Below are 18,853 nucleotides of genomic sequence, written 5' to 3' on the forward strand. Positions count from 1 at the left end.
CTCTTTATTGTTGCATAGTTTATCCGATGCACTGTAAGGGTGGATTTCAACAACTTAACCGGTGACACTTTTCACTTTGAGGATGATAAGGAGCCCACATTCGAAGTCCAAGTGGGTAAAGAAAAGGATAGAACCATCATAGGTGACGTTGGATGAAAGTAGTACATTTCAAAAAATAAGGTAATCATGGGAGAGTACATAGCCTTTTCCTTGAAAGGACTAGTCAATAGGTCAAGGACTCTATTTGTCTATCCAGGATGATGAATTTGACGAATATGATGAGGTTGACCAGGATGACGAGGATAGTCACTATAGCCAGGATGATGATGGCAACCAAGATGAGAGGACAAGCAGGATGATGAGAATAGCCAGGATGACGAGGATAGTCACTATAGCCAGGATGATGATGGCAACCAAGATGAGAGGACAAGCAGGATGATGAGAATAGCCAGGATGATGAGGATAGCGAAGATGATTACAATTACGGTCCATTCAATTCTGCAATTTTCTCTCAATGGATGAAGAAACTTGCTGGATGAGACCATCAATGTGGCCGCGATGCTACCATCAAGTGTGCACCACTTTGGGAGGTCCTTTGTGCACTGTTTAACTAAGACCAGCATCATCAAACACATCATGGTATGTTTTGTATTCTTCCATCTTTCTTGTTCATAATACTATATGGCGAGATGTATAACATTGCATGCTCTATTTGCTTTTAATCACGGGGATCTTAGAAATTACTCATGAAGATGTTTTCCGGCCAGGACATCCCTGCCGTCGGCAGAGCTAGAGTACGCCATGGAGCAGAAGGGCATATCACCAACGTTCAGTACAAGACGGAAACAGACATACACATATCATTCTATAAGGCCGGCTGGGCGGGAAAGAGAAGACTAAGGTTTTACACACCCCTGATAATCACAATAAGGAACTCTAGCCGCAATGACTTGCAGATGATGGGTGTCATTGACCACATTAGGAATAAGGTCCAAGTCATGAATATGTAAGCTGATGAACTGTTAGTTAGTTTGTTAAGATGGATGTGATACATTGATGTTTGTTTGTTAAGTGGAACAAATTTGAAGTGTTAGTTAGTTTGTCGTTTGTTTCCATATAATGAATTAAGCCTATTTCAGTTATGTTAAGAATTATATAAATATATCAATTTATAACTTTAAAAGTGGTGTGTATGAACACTGCCATGGCAGTGCCGTTGCAGCAAATTTGTTTTGCCTTCCTGACAATGTTAGTGGCACGCGCTACATTGCACCCGCAACTGGCGACCTAGTTACCAGTGCCAGGTCCCCTCCCCTCCAAAGATGACCTGTTACCAGTGGTAGTGTGCTTCAACTCACAAGTGTTGCATGGCCGCCTTCTCTAAAGGTAAACCCTTCGCGCTTACAGGCCGGCCGAACTTTCAGCCAGCTCGTGGGCCACGCTGGTTCCAACACCTACGAACCAACCCCCTGCGCAAGATGTGTGTACGTGGTGTGGCTCGCACGACCGCCCCCTCTCCTATACTTTATCCTTTTCTCGGGCCTTAACGCAGGGGTTGCCGCCATGGGAGGCGTCGACCATGCCGCGCGTAGGCGGATATGTCGCTGCCGCCGGTAACCATGAGAGCTGCGAGCCTACGACCGACATGGAGGTGGAGAGCCTAGGAGCTGCAACTAGTGTCAGAGGAAGTTACAACCAGTGTCAGGGAGAGTTGCGACCATGGACGGCGAGCGCGGTGAGCGCGGCGCGGCGAGGACGTGGCGGCGCGCAATTTGCTACAATCGCCATCAGTTTTTGCTACTACAACTCATTTTTTTGCTACATCCATCACGGCAGAGCTGCGACCCCTGTGACAGTGGCGCCATTTTCGCTGCAACCGCTATAGGAAAAGCTACCACCAGCGGATAATTTTGCTACAACCAGTGTGAAATTTTGCTGCCACCGACCGACACCCGGAGGTGGAATTGGCAGATTGCTTTGCTACAACCAGCAAGTACTTTTGCTGTCATCGGCCGACGCTCGAGCTGGAACCGTCATTTGGTTTTGCTACAACTAATAGAGCATTTTTTTGCTTGCCACCGGTACACGCCAGAGCTGGAACCGGCAGTTTGTTTTGCTACAGCCCGTGAAGCCCTGAGGTAGAAACATCATCTGTTTTAGCTTCATCCACTAGAGCAAGTGGCGGAGGCTTTATTTTGTTTCAACCAGCAACCGCAAAAGCTTCCATCAACATTTTTTTTGCTACATGGGAGCTGCATCTAGGGGGAGAGAGGGAGGCTGTAATAGGCGGACGCATACCGTGCCACCGGCGAGCGGCACCGGTGAGGTTTGCAATCTATTAGTTTTTGCTATGATGACGATGTTTTTTGCTGTGAGGGCGGCGGCCGGATCCGGGCGGGGGAGGGGGAGGCTCAAGATGGCAACGGGAACAAAACCCATTGGTTTTGCTTGCCCAAACCCGTCCCTGCGAGAAAACTGCAAACCCATCCCCGTCCCCATCATCGTGCGTGGGGCTAATTTTTTACCCATCCCCTAAACCCGTCGGGTTTTCTGAACCCGCGGGGAACCCATCCCGCGAGCCGTCGGGGAAAACGGCAGCTTTTCAAAGAAAAACAGAAGAATATTACAAAGGTAAAAACCCACGGTGATGCGGGTTTCGGGGCACCATTGCCATCTTGAGAGGGGGGGGGGGGAGGGGGGGGGGCTACAGTGAAGCAGCAACCGACTGTGCTTCGAGATCTGCGAGCTCTACAGGGCGCACGACGAGCTCGGGGGGGGGGGGGGGGGGAGGGAGGGGAGCATAGCGAGCTCAATGCGGCAGGGGGAGGTGTGCTGGGGTTGCCCCATATGGAGGAAGAAGAAGTGTGGATGGAGGGAGATGACGAATCGGACGGTTACGGGTGCCCCAATTGGATGGCTGCTAGGTGACCGGCCGAAAATTGGCCCGGTATGCCGGTGCCTAGCACTGCCCCTTTCTAAATGTATAAACGGTTACTAGAAACAATATTAACACTGCCCCTCTCTAAGTGTATAAAACGGTTACTGGAAACAATATTAAGCATACCATATAAACTTCTCCAAATGTGCCTCTACCAAGCTCCCGATCCTCAGAGAAATAATTTGTCATCACTTCCAATAAATGGTAAGCCATAATCGTCGGCAACACACTTGCATGGTCCATGTTACTGTTTCTCCTGCTAGAAGAACACAAAGAAACTGGTAAATGAAAGAAATTGCATGCTTATATTTTACAGCTAGAATAAGCATTAAAACATTTAAAGCCAACTAAAGTGTTCGTGTCCCTTGTCGACCCATGCCAACAGAAAAGTGGAGCTTGCCCAAATCGGACCTATTCATAATATAACACCACACCAAATTACCATATAAATATGGTGACTTACATGTAGAGGAAGTGCAGATTTGGAAGTAAAACACAGATCTGTGTACATCACGTAGGCATTGGATTATCTAGCAGGTTGCTAAAGAAGCACTAGCTAGACTCGAAAGAGAGCAATAGCAAACGTACCAACCTTGCAGAAACAGGCCCGCAGCAAGAAAGGATGTTGCTTGTAAACTTGCCGGGTTGATGCAGTAGAAGGAGAATGCACTGCTAGCTTGGTCTTTAGCTTAAGATGGAAGAAGCCCCAGTTGTTGAGGTGCAGATCACGTCGTGGCAACGGCTTAATTTACACGGTTGACTAATGCAGAGCTAATACTTATATGGCAGCCAAGTTGGGGAGCAGTTGCAGCGATCAGTGGGTGCGCCAGCTGGGAGCGGTTGGTAAGTTAATCATTTTATTTTCCAAATGGCTCTATCCATATGTACGTCTGAAATAGTGCCTTGTAAACATGTCCATAAACCATTTGTAATTTCTTCCAATAAATGCATCTACAGTCCATGTTATGGTTTCTCCTCGCAGGGAAAAAGAAAGAGAATGTTGCATTAGATGAAACAAATCTTAATATTTTCACAGCTAGCATAACCATTAGAAAGTGTCGGCAGCAAGAACGGCATGCTCATCAACCCCGTGTAGTTTGCCGAAGTTGTTGACCATTGCAAGGGGGGCCTTAAGAACTAGGATGGACCCGGCACCCATGGTTGAGAATTGAGATGCATATGGCAGGACGCAACCCCATTTAAATTAGTATACAGTTGACTGAAACAAGGCTTGATTACAGCTGGATCTAGCATGACATCATCTGCAATTTCATATATCTTTCAGAATAAGCAGTGAGTATCCATTGTACAACATGCATATTGAAATGCAGCTAAGTTTCTTGGACAAATAGTTGCCAGTAGTTTGGAGTAATAGGCACATTGGGAAAAATTCTGAATACGCTACTGGGAAGCGAAGCGCACCTGTTGTTCGGGCTTCGGGGTGGCTCTGCACACCAACTGGGCGGAGGCAGCCGTTCCTCGCGATGTGGTGCGTAGAATGGAGGGCCGTCGGAGAGCGGAAAAAAGGACGATTCCAGCGACCACTTGCACTGCCGCCTTGGACGCATCAGGTGATTGAGCTCTTCTGTTCTTTTAGTCCATGCCCTGCCTAGAGGGCTTCTGCCCCTTTTACCTCCAACTTGACCATGGTAAATTAAAAAATTGGCCGCTTAACAAAAGTAACAGTAGTATTAGGCATCGGATCATTAGAAGTTAACAGCTTATATTGATTTGGGACCATCCTTCTTAGCATAATGAAATTGGTTATCTGGTTTCACTCCCCTATGTGCATGGATTCCCTTTTCGAAGGGCACCTCCATTCTCCTACCAGTCTGATAAAGCAAAACTCCACCGAAGATATATACCCTAGCTAACACGCAAAAATTAAGTCCACGTGTGACCAACTCTGAAAACTATTCTAAGTCTCTCCCTTTTCAACAAAGCCTGAATTTTATTGGGTCTAAATGCAGCATCAAGATGATGCGTAACACAATCACGACACATTTGTCCTCTGCATAGTTAGGATCACACAACCAACACCAACCCACACAAAAGACACCCCATCAACTAGCAAAATCATTTAATACGAAAGTTATGCGTAGGCGAGGAAAAACATAAAAATAATTCTTAAAGCGATCAGATCTGCTACCGGCAAAGCAATGACCATATCCGCACCAATCATCTCATAACACTATACGGACGACGAGGTTCTTCAACAACAACGCCTTCAGGAAGGGAGCAATGCTTAGGTGCCACCATCACCAGATGAAACACCAAGGCTACAATCTAGGTTTTCACCCCAAACAATCAGCCTCCTTCAACAAGGTAACGACGTAAAAAAACATTCATTGTCATGTATAACTAACTGGGGTCAGACATAGGCTTTCACCCTAGAGCATGACACCAGGTGCTCGTAGCACCACCATCGAGGTCAATCATGTGTTGTCACCACTAGTTATCTAAGATCCTACTAGCTACAAGATATGTGCCACCACCGCCACTGCACAACTATCCCTCTGCATCAAGTTACCGTCTATAGTTTGCATCTCACAGTCAAAGTCAAACATCGAATCTGGAGAGATGAACCGTCCCAAAGACCTTTTGAGACCCCGCCCTTGTGAAAGCACAGTCTGCAGCAACCACAACTTTGCCAGTCCAATTTGGATCACCATCACCAAAGCCATCCAAAATATGAAATAGGGCAACCATGCCTGGTCGGCCATGGACGACACCGAAGTTGTGGTCGTCCGACATCAGATCCGACCTCTGTCTCAGACCACTACCATAGACAAAAGGTGAAGGAGAGGCCCACAACGTCCCCCAGCCAGAACAGATACGTTGATGTAGCCGGATCGACTCTGAGCAAATCGATGCCAAGATCCACTACCCGTGGCACCCATTAGTCACCATGTAGCATGGAGAGGCGCTCCGTAGCCGAGGATGGTTGCATCGTTAGGTACAACCCAAGTCATACCCGCGAGAACACCCTGCAGCCGGCGAGTCGGCACCGACATGAGTTGAGTGCACTGTGATGGCCACCGGACGTTCGAGCACAACTGGCAGCCGCAGACGTGCTGGGATGTTAAACCCGTCGAGCAGGATGAGCACACACCACCGTGAGATCCACCCGCTAAATCCCCAGCGTCGTCGCAAGAGAATAGGATCCCACCGCCACCGGTCGCCTGCGGGCTTTGGCCGGCGACGTCAGCCGACGATAGCGAGGGGGCAGAAGGAGGGGTCGCGCAGATGGCGGTGTGGTTAGGTTTTCTTGTGGCGGCATGGTCCTGCGGTTCACTGCTAAAGCTTGCCAAACAGGACCGGCTACAATATTTGGGGAGACATCCTCACAGTCACAGGTTGATATATTTCATTTATTCGTGTGTCAGATATCCTCGCAATGGCAGGTTGGCGTCTTATTTGTTCGCGTGTCATCCCAAGTAAAAGAGAAAGAACGTTCCCTCTTCCACGCTGGGGTGTTTTGCTCCTTCATCTGCCACCGAGTAATGCTACGTTTACATTTTTTTTTTCCAGAAATAAGCTGATGTGCAGGATTATGATTGGTAATAGGTGGATGAAGTGGCCACACCAGTTGAATTCGAGGTAGAGAGAGAGTTATAATGTGGAAAGTTAGGTATAAACATTGTCGTTTTTTACACCGCAAAAAAAAACATTGTAGTTTTTTTATAGGTCTAGCATTATTGGTCGAGTGCTGCTATGTGTACGATGCCATGCATCCGATTTTTGTATGACATATCTAGCCGCCCATGCGTAGAAGTGGACTGCAGCCGGCCACTTGATTAGTAATCGTATTAAATCCTACATATATAAGAATCGTACGCACAGTAGATTGGTTATTGATCCGCCCCCTGTACTTACATCATCCCCTCCTCCACTTCCCGTTTTGATTTCGCCCTATCAAATCTGTTTTTTCAAATAACCCGTTCCACTGGTCTTTCTTGAAATTCGCCTCAACAGCCCCAAGTCTTATTGGTGTACTATAAATAAATCATGTTTATTAAGCCAATCCGATTCAGTTGGGAGTTGAAGTCTATTTTTGATACGTAATCACATAACAAGAAAATGACAGTAAATAATGATGATTGCGTATATATTTGTGTCCCATTACAACATACGGACAATTAGCTAGTCCATAATAAATCAAACTAAAATTATGATACTGAATAGATGAAAATGTGCAAATAGGTTTAGTGCCGTTTATTCGGAACTACAGGAATTAATGATACAAACAAACGCCATCCTCCAACTAAATCGAAGTGCCATCCATAGAGCCGGCGCATGGCACACAATTGCTGTATATGACTGGTCAGCGGACGGTGATTTTTGCAGTAAATTTCGGGCTATCGCCTGTTTCAATTCTTGCATCAATCTCGCACCCGTTGGATCTAGCACTCGAAGAATAATCAGAATTGGCCACTCTATTGTACATACCAGCCCAAAGATTTTGGTAGCAATTGACGGCACCGATCTCGCAATAAGCCTGCATATGAATTGATTAATAAAATGTCATTATCCCATGAGTAACCATTGAAGTAGTATTATCATAGGGTTGTTAGCTTAATATGACTCCCTTTTGGTCCGGGTTGTACCAAAAATATTGGGACATATTTCAATTGCTCATACGTGTTTGAACTTTGAGGAATAATTATCCATTTATACATGAGCTTTATGACAGAAAATCCATTGGTTTCGTATGTTGACAATATGTTCTTGAGCTTGTATATGTTCTTAGGAGAAACTTAGGGAAAACTTTGACAATTAAAATATACTATATGTGTTATACTACAACAAATCTAACGGAGTAATTAAGTTGGAATGATTAACTACTCTTAGTATTACCTTGTTGCGGTACCACATGCCCCATGGAGTACTCCATGCAACAAGATAGTCCTTCTGCTCCCCTTCGCCATTCTTCCCACGGTACACAACAGCGCCTACGGAACCCGACGGCTCGCCAGCCCGGTGGACGTGATGGAAGGCAGCCCACTGGCCATTGCCGATCTCGTCGGGGTAGGGAGCGCTGCCGATATAACCATACCAGTCGTGGTTGTCGACTTTGCGGAGGGTGTCACCCGTCGCATTATACACAAGGCACAGTGTGGACTGTCCATTGCCATACATGGACTTGAGACCTTCGACGTACCTGGTAGCGTTGGCGTCCTTGTCGTCCTTGCTGATCTGATTCCAGGCCTCTCTTGCTCTGTCTTGGCGTGACTTTGGCTTACCCATGTACCTCTCCATTTTGTTCAGCCTCTCGTCGTCGACCACTTCGCCGAAGCAGTTCGCCATCTCGCTCGATTCTTCACTCTATTGCTGCTCTTCTACTTCTGTTACTATGTGAGTTTGCCAGCTTTGCCGCGCGCATTTGGAGGCACTTATATGACAGCCAACTAGCTTGTTGGTACGACTTGTTCAAGGTGATTAATTGCCTTCATTTCTTTGATAGCTACACACGGCTCGGTCAAGACAAAACTTCCACAGGTCAACTTGACAAAGAAATATTAAATCATGCTCCCCCTCTAGGTCTCTGGTGTGTGCTGACTTTGTGATTATGGGTCATGGAAGTTTGAAAAGTATAACTTCACCAAAACTTATTTGTAGGTTTGACGACTACCACAATAACCATATATATTGCATCCATAAAAAGTTCAAAACTGATGGCCCTTGATAGTAAGCAATGCGTTCATAACTTGTTTGGCCTACTTATATTCAAAAATCTAGAGACCTTTTACAGTACATCAAAATAATATGAGCTGTCCATTTCCAGTCATTCAATGGACCAGATCCACCAATACTACTAGAAAAAAACAGTAATATATTTTGTTCAAGGGGTAAAATTGGAAGACATACAAAATAAATACAAAAACTCTACACGCATTGAGAAATCCGTGTCTTTTATTCTCCTGCTCTGACGGGACTGCAGAGAAACTTTTCGGCGGACATGAGATGCAATGGAGACGATTGTACATAATTCATGGATCCTTGCCGGACGGTATTTTTGGCCGAGGAAATCACCATTTAGAAAAGATCGATTGATCATGTCCGGATGCACTAGTACATATGTTATCAATCGATTGCTTTTCCGGCGATCAAGTCGGCGGCTGCGGCCTCTGCACACAAGCCACGCAGGCACAAGTAGCGAGGGCACCCTGAAGGGACTGCAGCGACGATGGCGCCGCTGATTAGGACGCAATAGCAGCGGCTTCGTGTCCTGCTTGTTTAGAGCATCTCCAGCCGTTGGCCCTTCAGGATGCATAAAAATCGATCCTGGGACGAGCCGGCGCTAAATCCGCGCTGGGGGCGGTTTTGCGCCCAGCCGTCGCCCCAGGTCGCCCCCAGGCGCCGAAATTGGCCCACATTTCGGCCCACTTTCGGCGAATAAAGGGCCTATATGGGCGAAAATAGGTCCATATTCGGCGTGGTTCGCCGTGGCTCTGCTTTGAATTATGAACATTTAAATATTTTTTATCACATATTTCATCACAGAAAAATCAAATACTTCAACAAAATACAAAATAGTACAACAACAAATAGTTCAATACAAATTCTATAGTTCAACAAATAAAAACTCATATTTCATCACACGTCGAGCTAGGCGTCGCCCTTGAGCCTCCATAGATGCTCCACCAGATCATGCTGCAGCTGATGATGCACCTGTGGGTCTCGGATCTCCTGACGCATACTGAGGTAGGCAGTCCAGGTTGCCGGTAGCTGGTGATCAACTTCGGCTAGAGGGCCTTGCCTGTAGTATGGTTCAGTGTCAAACACGGGGTCTTCTTGCTCGCTTTCGATGATCATGTTGTGCAAGATGACACAGCAAGTCATGATCTCCCACATTTGATCTTTCGACCAGGTATGAGCGGGGTACCGGACAACAGGAAATCGAGATTGGAGCACACCAAATGCCCGCTCGACATCCTTCCTGCAAGCCTCCTGAATCTTCACAAACCAGGCTTTCTTGCCTCCTGCCACAGGGTTTGAGATGGTCTTCACAAATGTCGACCATCTCAGATAGATGCCATCAGCTAGATAGTACCCCTTGTTGTAATGCCGCCCATTGATCTCGAAGTTCACCGGAGGACAATGACCTTCAACAAGCTTGGCAAAGACAGGAGAGCACTGCAACACGTTGATGTCATTGTGAGTTCCTGGCATACCAAAGAAGGAGTGCCAAATCCAGAGGTCCTATGTGGCCACCGCCTCAAGTACCACACTGCAACCCCCTTTGGCGCCTTTGTACATCCCCTGCCAAGCAAATGGGCAATTCTTCCATTTCCAATGCATACCGTTGATGCTTCCAAGCATCCCAGGAAATCCTCTTGCTGCATTCTGTGCTAGGATCCGAGAAGTGTCTTCCGCATTGGGTGTTCTCAAGTACTGCGGTCCAAACACTACCACCACTGCCCGACAGAACTTGCAGAAACACTCTTTGCTGGTGGACTCGGCCATGCGCCCATAGTTGTCGAGTGAATCACTGGGAGCTCCGTATGCAAGCATCCTCATCGCTGTCGTGCACTTCTGGATCGAGGTGAATCCAAGTTTGCCGCTGCAATCCATCTTGCACTTGAAGTAGTTGTCGAACTCCCGGATGGAATTCACAATCCTGAGGAAGAGCTTTCGGCTCATCCGATAATGGCGCCAAAATGTTTTCTCGCCGTGAAGTGGAGCATCGGCGAAGTAGTCGAAGTAGAGCATGCAGTAGCCTTCGAGACGATGACGGTTCTTTGCTTTCACCCGCCCCGGCGCTGAGCCACCTCGCCGTGGCTTTTCATTGCTCGCCAGCAGCTGGGCGAGGGCGGCGAGCACCATGAGATGTTCTTCTTCCTGGACGTCGGCCTCGGCTTCCTCCTCCAGCAGCGCGGCGAGCGCTTCCTCGTCACCCAAGTCCATCGCCGAGGCAGGCAAATCGCCGAACACCTTGCGCCCGGTGGGCGTGTACCCACCGCTAAACTGCCCCTCCGCGGCCGGAAACACCCCGCTGCTGTTGGAGGGACTGCCGCGGCGAACCTCTGCTATTTTTCCGGCGGGGAATGGCTATCTAGCGGTGAAGGGCGGCGGGCGGCACCGGGATATAGCTAGTGGCGGCCGAGGGCGCGCGGGGCGGGAGGCCAGTCGGGGAAGAAAATCTTGACTGTTCACCTGACGGTGTGGGCTAGCCGCGCTTTTCCCTTGCACCGGAGCCCCCAAGTGCCCCACCAGTGCGCCGGGTTCGGCCTGTGACCGCCGGGCGGAAAAAAGGGCCGAACCGGCGCTTTTCGGCGTCCTGGGGGCGCGACTGGGGCTTTTTTTTGGCACCGACGCCGAAAAAGTGGCTGGGAGGGGGCCTGTTGGGGGCGCGGTTGGAGATGCTCTTATCCGATGCCCGGTCGGAGACTTGGAGTTCCCACTTGAAGAGCACGGAGGCCAGGTCTCATCAATTGTTGTAAATGCGCCATTGATGACCGGCGAGGACAACGACGAGGCCTCACAAGAATGATCACCGCGAGGGGTCAAAACAAAAATGTCGCGCATTAGGGATGAAATTAGCAAATACTCATGATAGCTATACTGCTCTTTCTGGGTCTTTTGTGTTAGGATCTATGAGTAATGCAAGTCGAAAAAGTTATATTTAGCAAGTAAAATGCAAACTATACTTGTACCAGACCCACACCTTGTAAGGACCTATTTTTTTTAGAAAAGGAGGCTGGACCCACTGGCCTCTGCATATATTGATGCACACAGTCATCTTTATTAAAGTTTATGCAATGCAACAATGCCAAAGTCATCAACAAGTGAAGAACATAGAAAAGGCAATTACGAGAGAGCCATTACAAGATATGAATTTAACATCTAGGACTATGTCAACTATTTCCACAGCAACGACTTCAAGAAGATATAAATGCCCTAACGCTGCCATCGTCTTAGGGAAAACAAATTCAACAAGATAACGACACAAATTTGCCGTTGCTGAGCCCGACTAGCAAATGTCGGAACAAGGGTTTTCACCTCGGACATGAAGTGTGTTCAAAACATCATCTTGGTAACAGATCTTCCAAGCGTCACGCTTGACAATTCTCCACAATAGGCCAGAATAGAACTAGCAAATGGGTGGGGTGTATGCCCACCAAAGACCATCACCGTGACCATCAGGAGGCCGGTCGTGCCGCGGTGCGGAACTAGCCGCTGCCATTTCACACCGGTGTGAACCTGCAGCATCCACGGTAACGCCGAGGCCATTGCCCAAGTGTTCTCGGATGAAAAGAGGTGGCTGCCGCCGTCATTGCTGCGGACGGGGAGCCGCCGGTGCACCCCTGACCGATCATGGGCTGGGAGCCGCATTCACGGCGACGATCACCTAACATGTCCACGTGTCAGCCGGGTGCCAGATCTATCGCTTAGGTATAACCTATTGCCCTATGTTAATGGCAACATGGGTTAACTTAGATAGCTGTTTTTTTCTCGACGACGTGTATTTCTAGATCATCAATTTAACCTATGAAATATGAGTTATATGACACAAAAAGTATACCATTTAATTTGTTTCCGAAAGAAGCACCACTACATCGGTCGCTATCGCTACTTTTTGTCCTCATCAACAACTGTGGTTGCTAGAATTAGCAGCTCGATCGGCGCCTTGATCAGTCTTCAGTTAGGGATGGAAGGAATGCACATGAGATTACTAACAAATAGAAATCTTACTTACACAGGAGCCAAGTTAACGGCGGTACAGCCAACTTGCCTTTGTCTGACAGTTAGTTTACTCCTGCGATTTTCATGTTTGGTGGTTAGATTCAATGGACAACAAGATAGGCATAATGTCAAACTTGCACTAGTTCCTAACAGAAAATGTGGTGCAATAATCACTAATAAAGAACCCGTCAATACCTGTGGTTGATATAATTAATTAGCGGAGCTCCATCAGGGCCTTGCTCGGTCTTCGGCAAAGGATGGGAGTGGACGTGATCAACAAATCGAAAGTTTACATACACGCCAGTCAAGTCAATGCAGAAGCAACTAGGCAACTACCGAAAAAGGGTTTCCCCCGCTTTGTATTCCAAAGCAACCAACACCGAGTACAGAAAACGTTGTGGCGAGCAGCACAACACACCAAGAGAAAAAGAAGAAGAAACAAACGCCAACGACGGCAGCTTGGCAAAGCGCGGATGACCCGCCACCGCGGCGCCCACCGGAAACAAAACACCACAGACCGAGGCTCCGATCCGCCGCGTACCAATGCGACGCCAACGACGCTGCTGCCCGGACGAGTCCTCAGGTTTCCCCGGGCACGCGGAGGGAGGTGGGGGGTGGATACCACCGACACCCTCCAGGGAGGAATGGTGGCACCCGCAGGTGTCACCGCGTCGGGGCCGAAGCCGGCAGGGATTTCTCCCGCATTCCAACCCCAACCGCCCAACCGAACGGAGCCGACCACCCAACCGCCGCCCATCACCATGCGCCAACACAGTAGCGCCGCCACCCACGCTGCCACACTACGAACACCACCACGAGGCCAAGAGGACCGGAGAGAAGCTCATCACGACGGGAGCAGCAACATCGACGCCGAGCGGGAGGGAACCACCTCCACCGCCGTCGTGCGGGAGGCCCGTGCCTCCGGCACCGTCGCGGTAGCCGTCCGGACGCGGCAACGGGGCATGCCGGGCCACCCCTGGCCCAGCCAGGCCCGAAGCGGGCCCATTAAGCCCCGCCGGCCGCGATGCAGCTGGCCGGCGTCGTCGCTGCCGGCACCCAGCCACGCGTCCCATCTCCCCCGCCTCCTAGAAGCCACACCGGAGCCATCCCCGCCGCCGGCCCGCCCAGGCCCAGATGGGTCCCAACGGGCCCAGATCTGGGCCGAGCGGACGACGCCAGATCCGGCCGCCGCGTCGCCCCGCCACAAACGGCGGCGCCGTCGCCCAGAAGCTCGCCTGCATGCGCCACGGAGCCCCGCCGCCACGCCAGACCGCCGCCGCCTAGATGCACCCCCCGGAGCTGCTCCGCCCGCGCGGAGAGCGACCGGGAGGGGAAGGGCCAGGAGGCCGCCGCCACCAGCAGCCCCAGGGCCAAGCCGGCCGCGGGCGCCGGCGACAGCGGCGAGAAGGAAGAAGGGGGGGGGGGGGGGGGAGCCTGGAGGGAGGAGGCCCGACGCGCGGCCGGTCGCCCGCGGGGGGGTGACACGGTCGCGAGAGAGAACGTCTCAGGTTCCGTAGTCTGTACTATTTGGAAGCTGGCCTCACGATTCGATCACTAGGCAACTAGTAAGGAGTAAATCGTTTTATTTTGCAACCATGTCCATATGTTAGATTAATTTGCCTTTGTTTGACAACTGGTGTACTGCTGTTGCTGTCTGGATTGTTGGTTAGATTCAGTGGACTTTAAGATAGGCCTAAGGTTAGAACGTTAGACTGGTTCTAGTTTCAAAACAGCTCTTGTGGTGCAATTACTGCTTAGGGTCGGACAACTATCAAATGGGTGTCATCAATAAAATTGTTATGATTTCTGATTTTCTAAGTTCATGTATGATATATAATGTGTTTGATTCCTGAACCAACATAATGTAGTAGGAAATGTTTGTACCTTATCCGAACATCAGTCTGGACGTTATTAATTATATGCCCATCTTTATTTTAAGCAGAATTTGAATTGATCTATAATTTTTTTATAGAAAGAGGGCCCTTGATTGTAAGAAATATGTTCATAGATTGCTTGGCCTATTTATATTCAAAAAGCTAAAGGATCCCAAATCTCACTCAAACCAAAACTTGCACCTTACGAGTGAAATTCCGTAGAAAATATTTTTATGAGATATATCATGCTCCTTTTGGTCTTTTGTTTAGGGACTACTGAGTCAAACAATTCCAAAAGTAAAATTTAGCAAGTAACAATTCAAACTATATGTACCAAACCCACACCTTGTAAGCACCCAATTGGTCTTTACGTATAACCTATTGTATTACTAGCTGGCAACACACATGACATGAACTAACATCCATTAATGCCCCCAAGTTAATGAGAACATGGGTTTACAAATTTACATATCTACTTTTTTTGTCAATTACGTGTACTTCTAGATCGTCAATTTGACCGATGAAATATGAGTTATGTGACACAAAAATGTATACCATTTAATTCGTATTTGAAAGAAGCACCACTACATCCATCGTGGGTCGATACTTTTGGTGCTCATCGACGCTTGTGGTTACTGGAACTAACAACTCGATCGTCGCCTTGCTCGGTCTTCGGTCTTCGGCTAAGGATGGAATGGAAGCAATGCGCATGATTACAATGAATAGAAAGTTTTCCTACACGGGAACCAAGTCAATGCCGGGGGGGTAAGGCCAACTTGCCATTCTTTGACAGAGTCTGTACTCCTGTTATTTTCATGGTTGGTGGTCAGATTCAGTGGACATGAAGATAGGCCTAAGGTCAGATTTGTACTAGTTCCGAACAGCTCCTGTCGTGCAATACTCGCTAATTGAGAACCCGTCAATACCTGTGGTTGATGTAATTACCGCAGCTCGATCAGTGCCTTTCTCGGTCTTCGGCAAAGGATAGAGTGCACATGATTAACAAATAGGAAGTTTACTAACATAGAAGTGAAGTCAATGGGGAAGCAACTAGGCAACTAGTAAGGAGTAAATCATTTTATTTTGCAACCATATCCATATATAAGGCCAACTTGCCTTGGTTCGAGAACTGCTAGCTATACTAATGTTATTTTCAGGATTGGTAGTTAGATTCAGTGGACTTTAAGATAGGCCTGAGGTTAGACTGTTAGACTGGTTCTAGGGGGAAGAGCAGCAACCAAAGGGTGTTGTCATCAATAAACTTGTTCTGATCTCTGATTTTCTAAGTTCGTGTAGGGTATATATAATGTGTTTGACAGTTGGTGTACATCGTGTAGTAGGAATCGTCTGTACCTTACCCCGAGGATCAGTCTGGACATGATATGCTCATATTTATTTGAAGCAAAATTTGAATTGGTCTACAATTCATTTTCTGGAGAGAGAGAGAGAGAGAGAGAGAGAGAGAGAGAGAGATGTTGGCATTGGACATGGTCTTATTAGCTAGAGATGTCGGTATCACAAGCATCAACAAGTGCCACCTTTTGTTATACTACAAGAGAGTCAAGTCAACGTTGTTTGTTCATTAATTAGTTATGTTCTGTGCAAATCAAAAACGCGTTAATTAACTCCACTACGCCTCGTCGCTGGATTTAAAGGCTGGTGCTGCTGGATGCATGGGATATATGCTCATCGCCAAGGAGCGAACAAGTTCATCATCATCTTCCGTCTTAACTTCGCCTGCAGGTTAGTGGTACATGTGCAATCTTGCTTATCTATATCTACTGATTCTACTTACTCTTTCAACCAAGTAAATCATTCATCATTACCAACGAAAAATAGCTAGCAGCTGGTTTGTGCTCCAATATACTTTTGGTTTGAATAGTTTCAGTCTTTGCTCTTTTCGATGAAGAAGTTAAGCTTTAATAAAACAACTGCTGAATGATTAAGCATATTCTCTCGTCTCTGGTTTCGAAGATAATTTCATTCTCAGGAAGAAGAAGATCATCGATCAACAAGGATAAGCCTGGGTGGGAGATAGAAGCAGCATGGATTTGCAACTCCATTTGATCGAAACTATTACAAACGATTTTTCAGAGGATCAAAAAGTTGGCAGTGGTGGGTATGGAGAAGTTTACAAGGTATAACTATTTCTCAGATTAATAATGGTACCACTGGCTACAAGCTCGATCACGCTAACAAGTGATTTTAACAGGCGGTTTATAATGGGAAAGAGATTGCTGTGAAGAAGCTTCATCCCTTGCAAGGACTTGACGATAAGCAATTTCACAGTGAACTCCTTAACCTTGCCGAGGTGTCTCACAAAAATATTATAAGATTGGTTGGCTACTGTCACGAATCGAAGAATAAATACATCAAGCACAATGGGGAAACTATATGGGCGAAATCAATGGAGAGGATTCTCTGCTTTGAATATATGCAGGGTGGAAGCCTCGAAAAACATATTGCAGGTAATTATATGATCAACAATTGGCTATATTTATTAGTTTGCAAATGATTCAGTATCTTATTTATGTACGTCCCGGGAATACGCCTATTTTCTATCCTTATTTTTCTTTTTTTTCTTTTAATTGCAGATGAATCTTGTAAACTTGACTGGCCCACATGTTACAATATCATCAGAGGGACTTGTGAGGGCTTAAATCACCTTCACAGTGCTCCGGACAAACCTATTTTCCATTTGGACTTAAAGCCGGATAACATATTGCTAGATAAGAGCATGACGCCCAAAATTGCAGATCTTGGTTTGTCACGGGTTTTCGCTTCATCAGAAACACATCAAACAGAGATTGTCAAAGGAACACAGTAAGTTGACCTGTCATGCTCAAAGCCGTTTATTTTCACAAAAGCATTTTAGCACAGTTTTGCCTTATACCAATATGTGAAGCGTATGTCATCATGCAGTGGGTATATGCCACCAGAATACTTACAACATCGCCTAATATCAAAGAAGTTCGATGTGTTCAGTTTTGGCGCCATAATTATAAAGATGGTGGCAGGAAATACTGGGTCTTCCCGTCGTTCTCAGATGCCTCCCATGGAGTTTATTAAGCTTGTAATGAAATCATCTGTATCTTTGTCGAAAGAAAAAAAATCCTCTCTATCTATACCACATCAACATACATTGTACATCTTTAGTTACTGTGACATGCTTGCGTTGCGTGCAGGCAAGTGAATACTGGACCAAAAGGTTGCAGGCGATGCCGGCCTCGTACTCGTCACACCAAGTAGACATCCTTCGAGTCACTAAGTGCGTTGATATCGCATTAAGGTGTGTGGACAAGGACAGAGATAAAAGGCCTTGTATTAAGGACATTCTCCATGAACTTGATGAACTAGAAGCTGAGATACAGAAAATGTTACAGACATCAGATGTTTCAGAAGACCTAACTGTCCAGGTACGCACAAGGGATCGATCGCTGCAAAGGCAGGGGTTGGGTGCACTCCTCTTGTACTGTCCCTGTAATTTTTGCCAATGTTTTCCAGTCCTCTGATTCAGCATTTCTGGCTTGTCAGTTTTCTGTTGAATTTGTATCCACGTAATAATGTTCTTACTTTTTTGACCTCTTCTTCTTTTTTTGCAGAGAAGCCGCGACACAAATGTTGTGTCAGTGGATCCGACGCTGGAGATGCGGTTCCTCTTCGAGCCAAGGAAGGACGTATCATGCTGCCTGCAGCTGACCAACAAGACGGACGACTTCATTGCGTTCAACGTAAAGATAAATCAAACCAAGTACCACGCAAGGCCAAGCAGAGGAACCATGCCGCCGTGTTCCAAGAGGTACATTGCCATAACGCTGCGAGCGCAAGCGGCGGCACCGCTCAACATGCGATGCCACGACATGCTCCTCGTGCAGAGCACCCGCATCGACCAAGAGTTGGCATCAGATCATGAGGAGATTGATTATCAAGAATTGTTCAAGGCGGCCATGACGGATAAGGTGGTTGATGTGGTGAAGCTACCCATCGTTTATGTTACAGCGGGCCAATAGTCTCCTACGCGGAACTGAGAAAGCGAGAATGTCTCAGGTGGTAAATGGACGTGTTGGCGATTACATTCAGACAATTACTGAGTTGTTGTTTGCAAAAGGGTGTTTCTCTTTGAGGTCTATTTAATTGCTTCGTCTTCAATTTTGCTGTCTTGAATTAGCAGCTACTAAAAACACTAATTTCTGTCTGTGGAAAGTACAGAAGACATATTAATCCAAAGAAGAAATCATCGCAAGGGTCCTTCAATAAGGAAAGCTTGCATATGTGTTGCAGAGGTAACACACTGAATAGAACAGATCCACAACATTGAAGATTACAGTATCTTGACATGCTAAAAGAGTGCAAT

General features: G+C 47.2%; 2 protein-coding genes across 2 annotated transcripts; one reads left to right on the forward strand and one right to left on the reverse strand.

The window, feature by feature from the left end:
* Positions 1-6,976: 6,976 nt before the first annotated feature.
* On the reverse strand, positions 6,977-8,288 carry LOC123048240 (23 kDa jasmonate-induced protein). The gene is made up of 2 exons (XM_044471380.1): positions 7,796-8,288; positions 6,977-7,436 (listed from the first exon to the last, which is right to left on the reverse strand). Exons 1-2 carry the CDS (start codon positions 8,243-8,245, stop codon positions 7,263-7,265), a joined length of 624 nt encoding a protein of 207 aa, XP_044327315.1. The 5' UTR covers positions 8,246-8,288; the 3' UTR covers positions 6,977-7,262.
* Positions 8,289-15,896: 7,608 nt separating this feature from the next.
* On the forward strand, positions 15,897-18,853 carry LOC123048237 (cysteine-rich receptor-like protein kinase 6). The gene is made up of 7 exons (XM_044471378.1): positions 15,897-16,242; positions 16,474-16,637; positions 16,712-16,967; positions 17,094-17,322; positions 17,422-17,572; positions 17,685-17,915; positions 18,102-18,853. The coding sequence occupies exons 2-7, from the start codon at positions 16,545-16,547 to the stop codon at positions 18,507-18,509; spliced, it is 1,368 nt and encodes a 455-aa protein (XP_044327313.1). The 5' UTR covers positions 15,897-16,242; positions 16,474-16,544; the 3' UTR covers positions 18,510-18,853.

This window comes from Triticum aestivum, chromosome 2D, assembly GCF_018294505.1.
Source record: "Triticum aestivum cultivar Chinese Spring chromosome 2D, IWGSC CS RefSeq v2.1, whole genome shotgun sequence".
Taxonomy (NCBI): Eukaryota; Viridiplantae; Streptophyta; class Magnoliopsida; order Poales; family Poaceae; genus Triticum; species Triticum aestivum.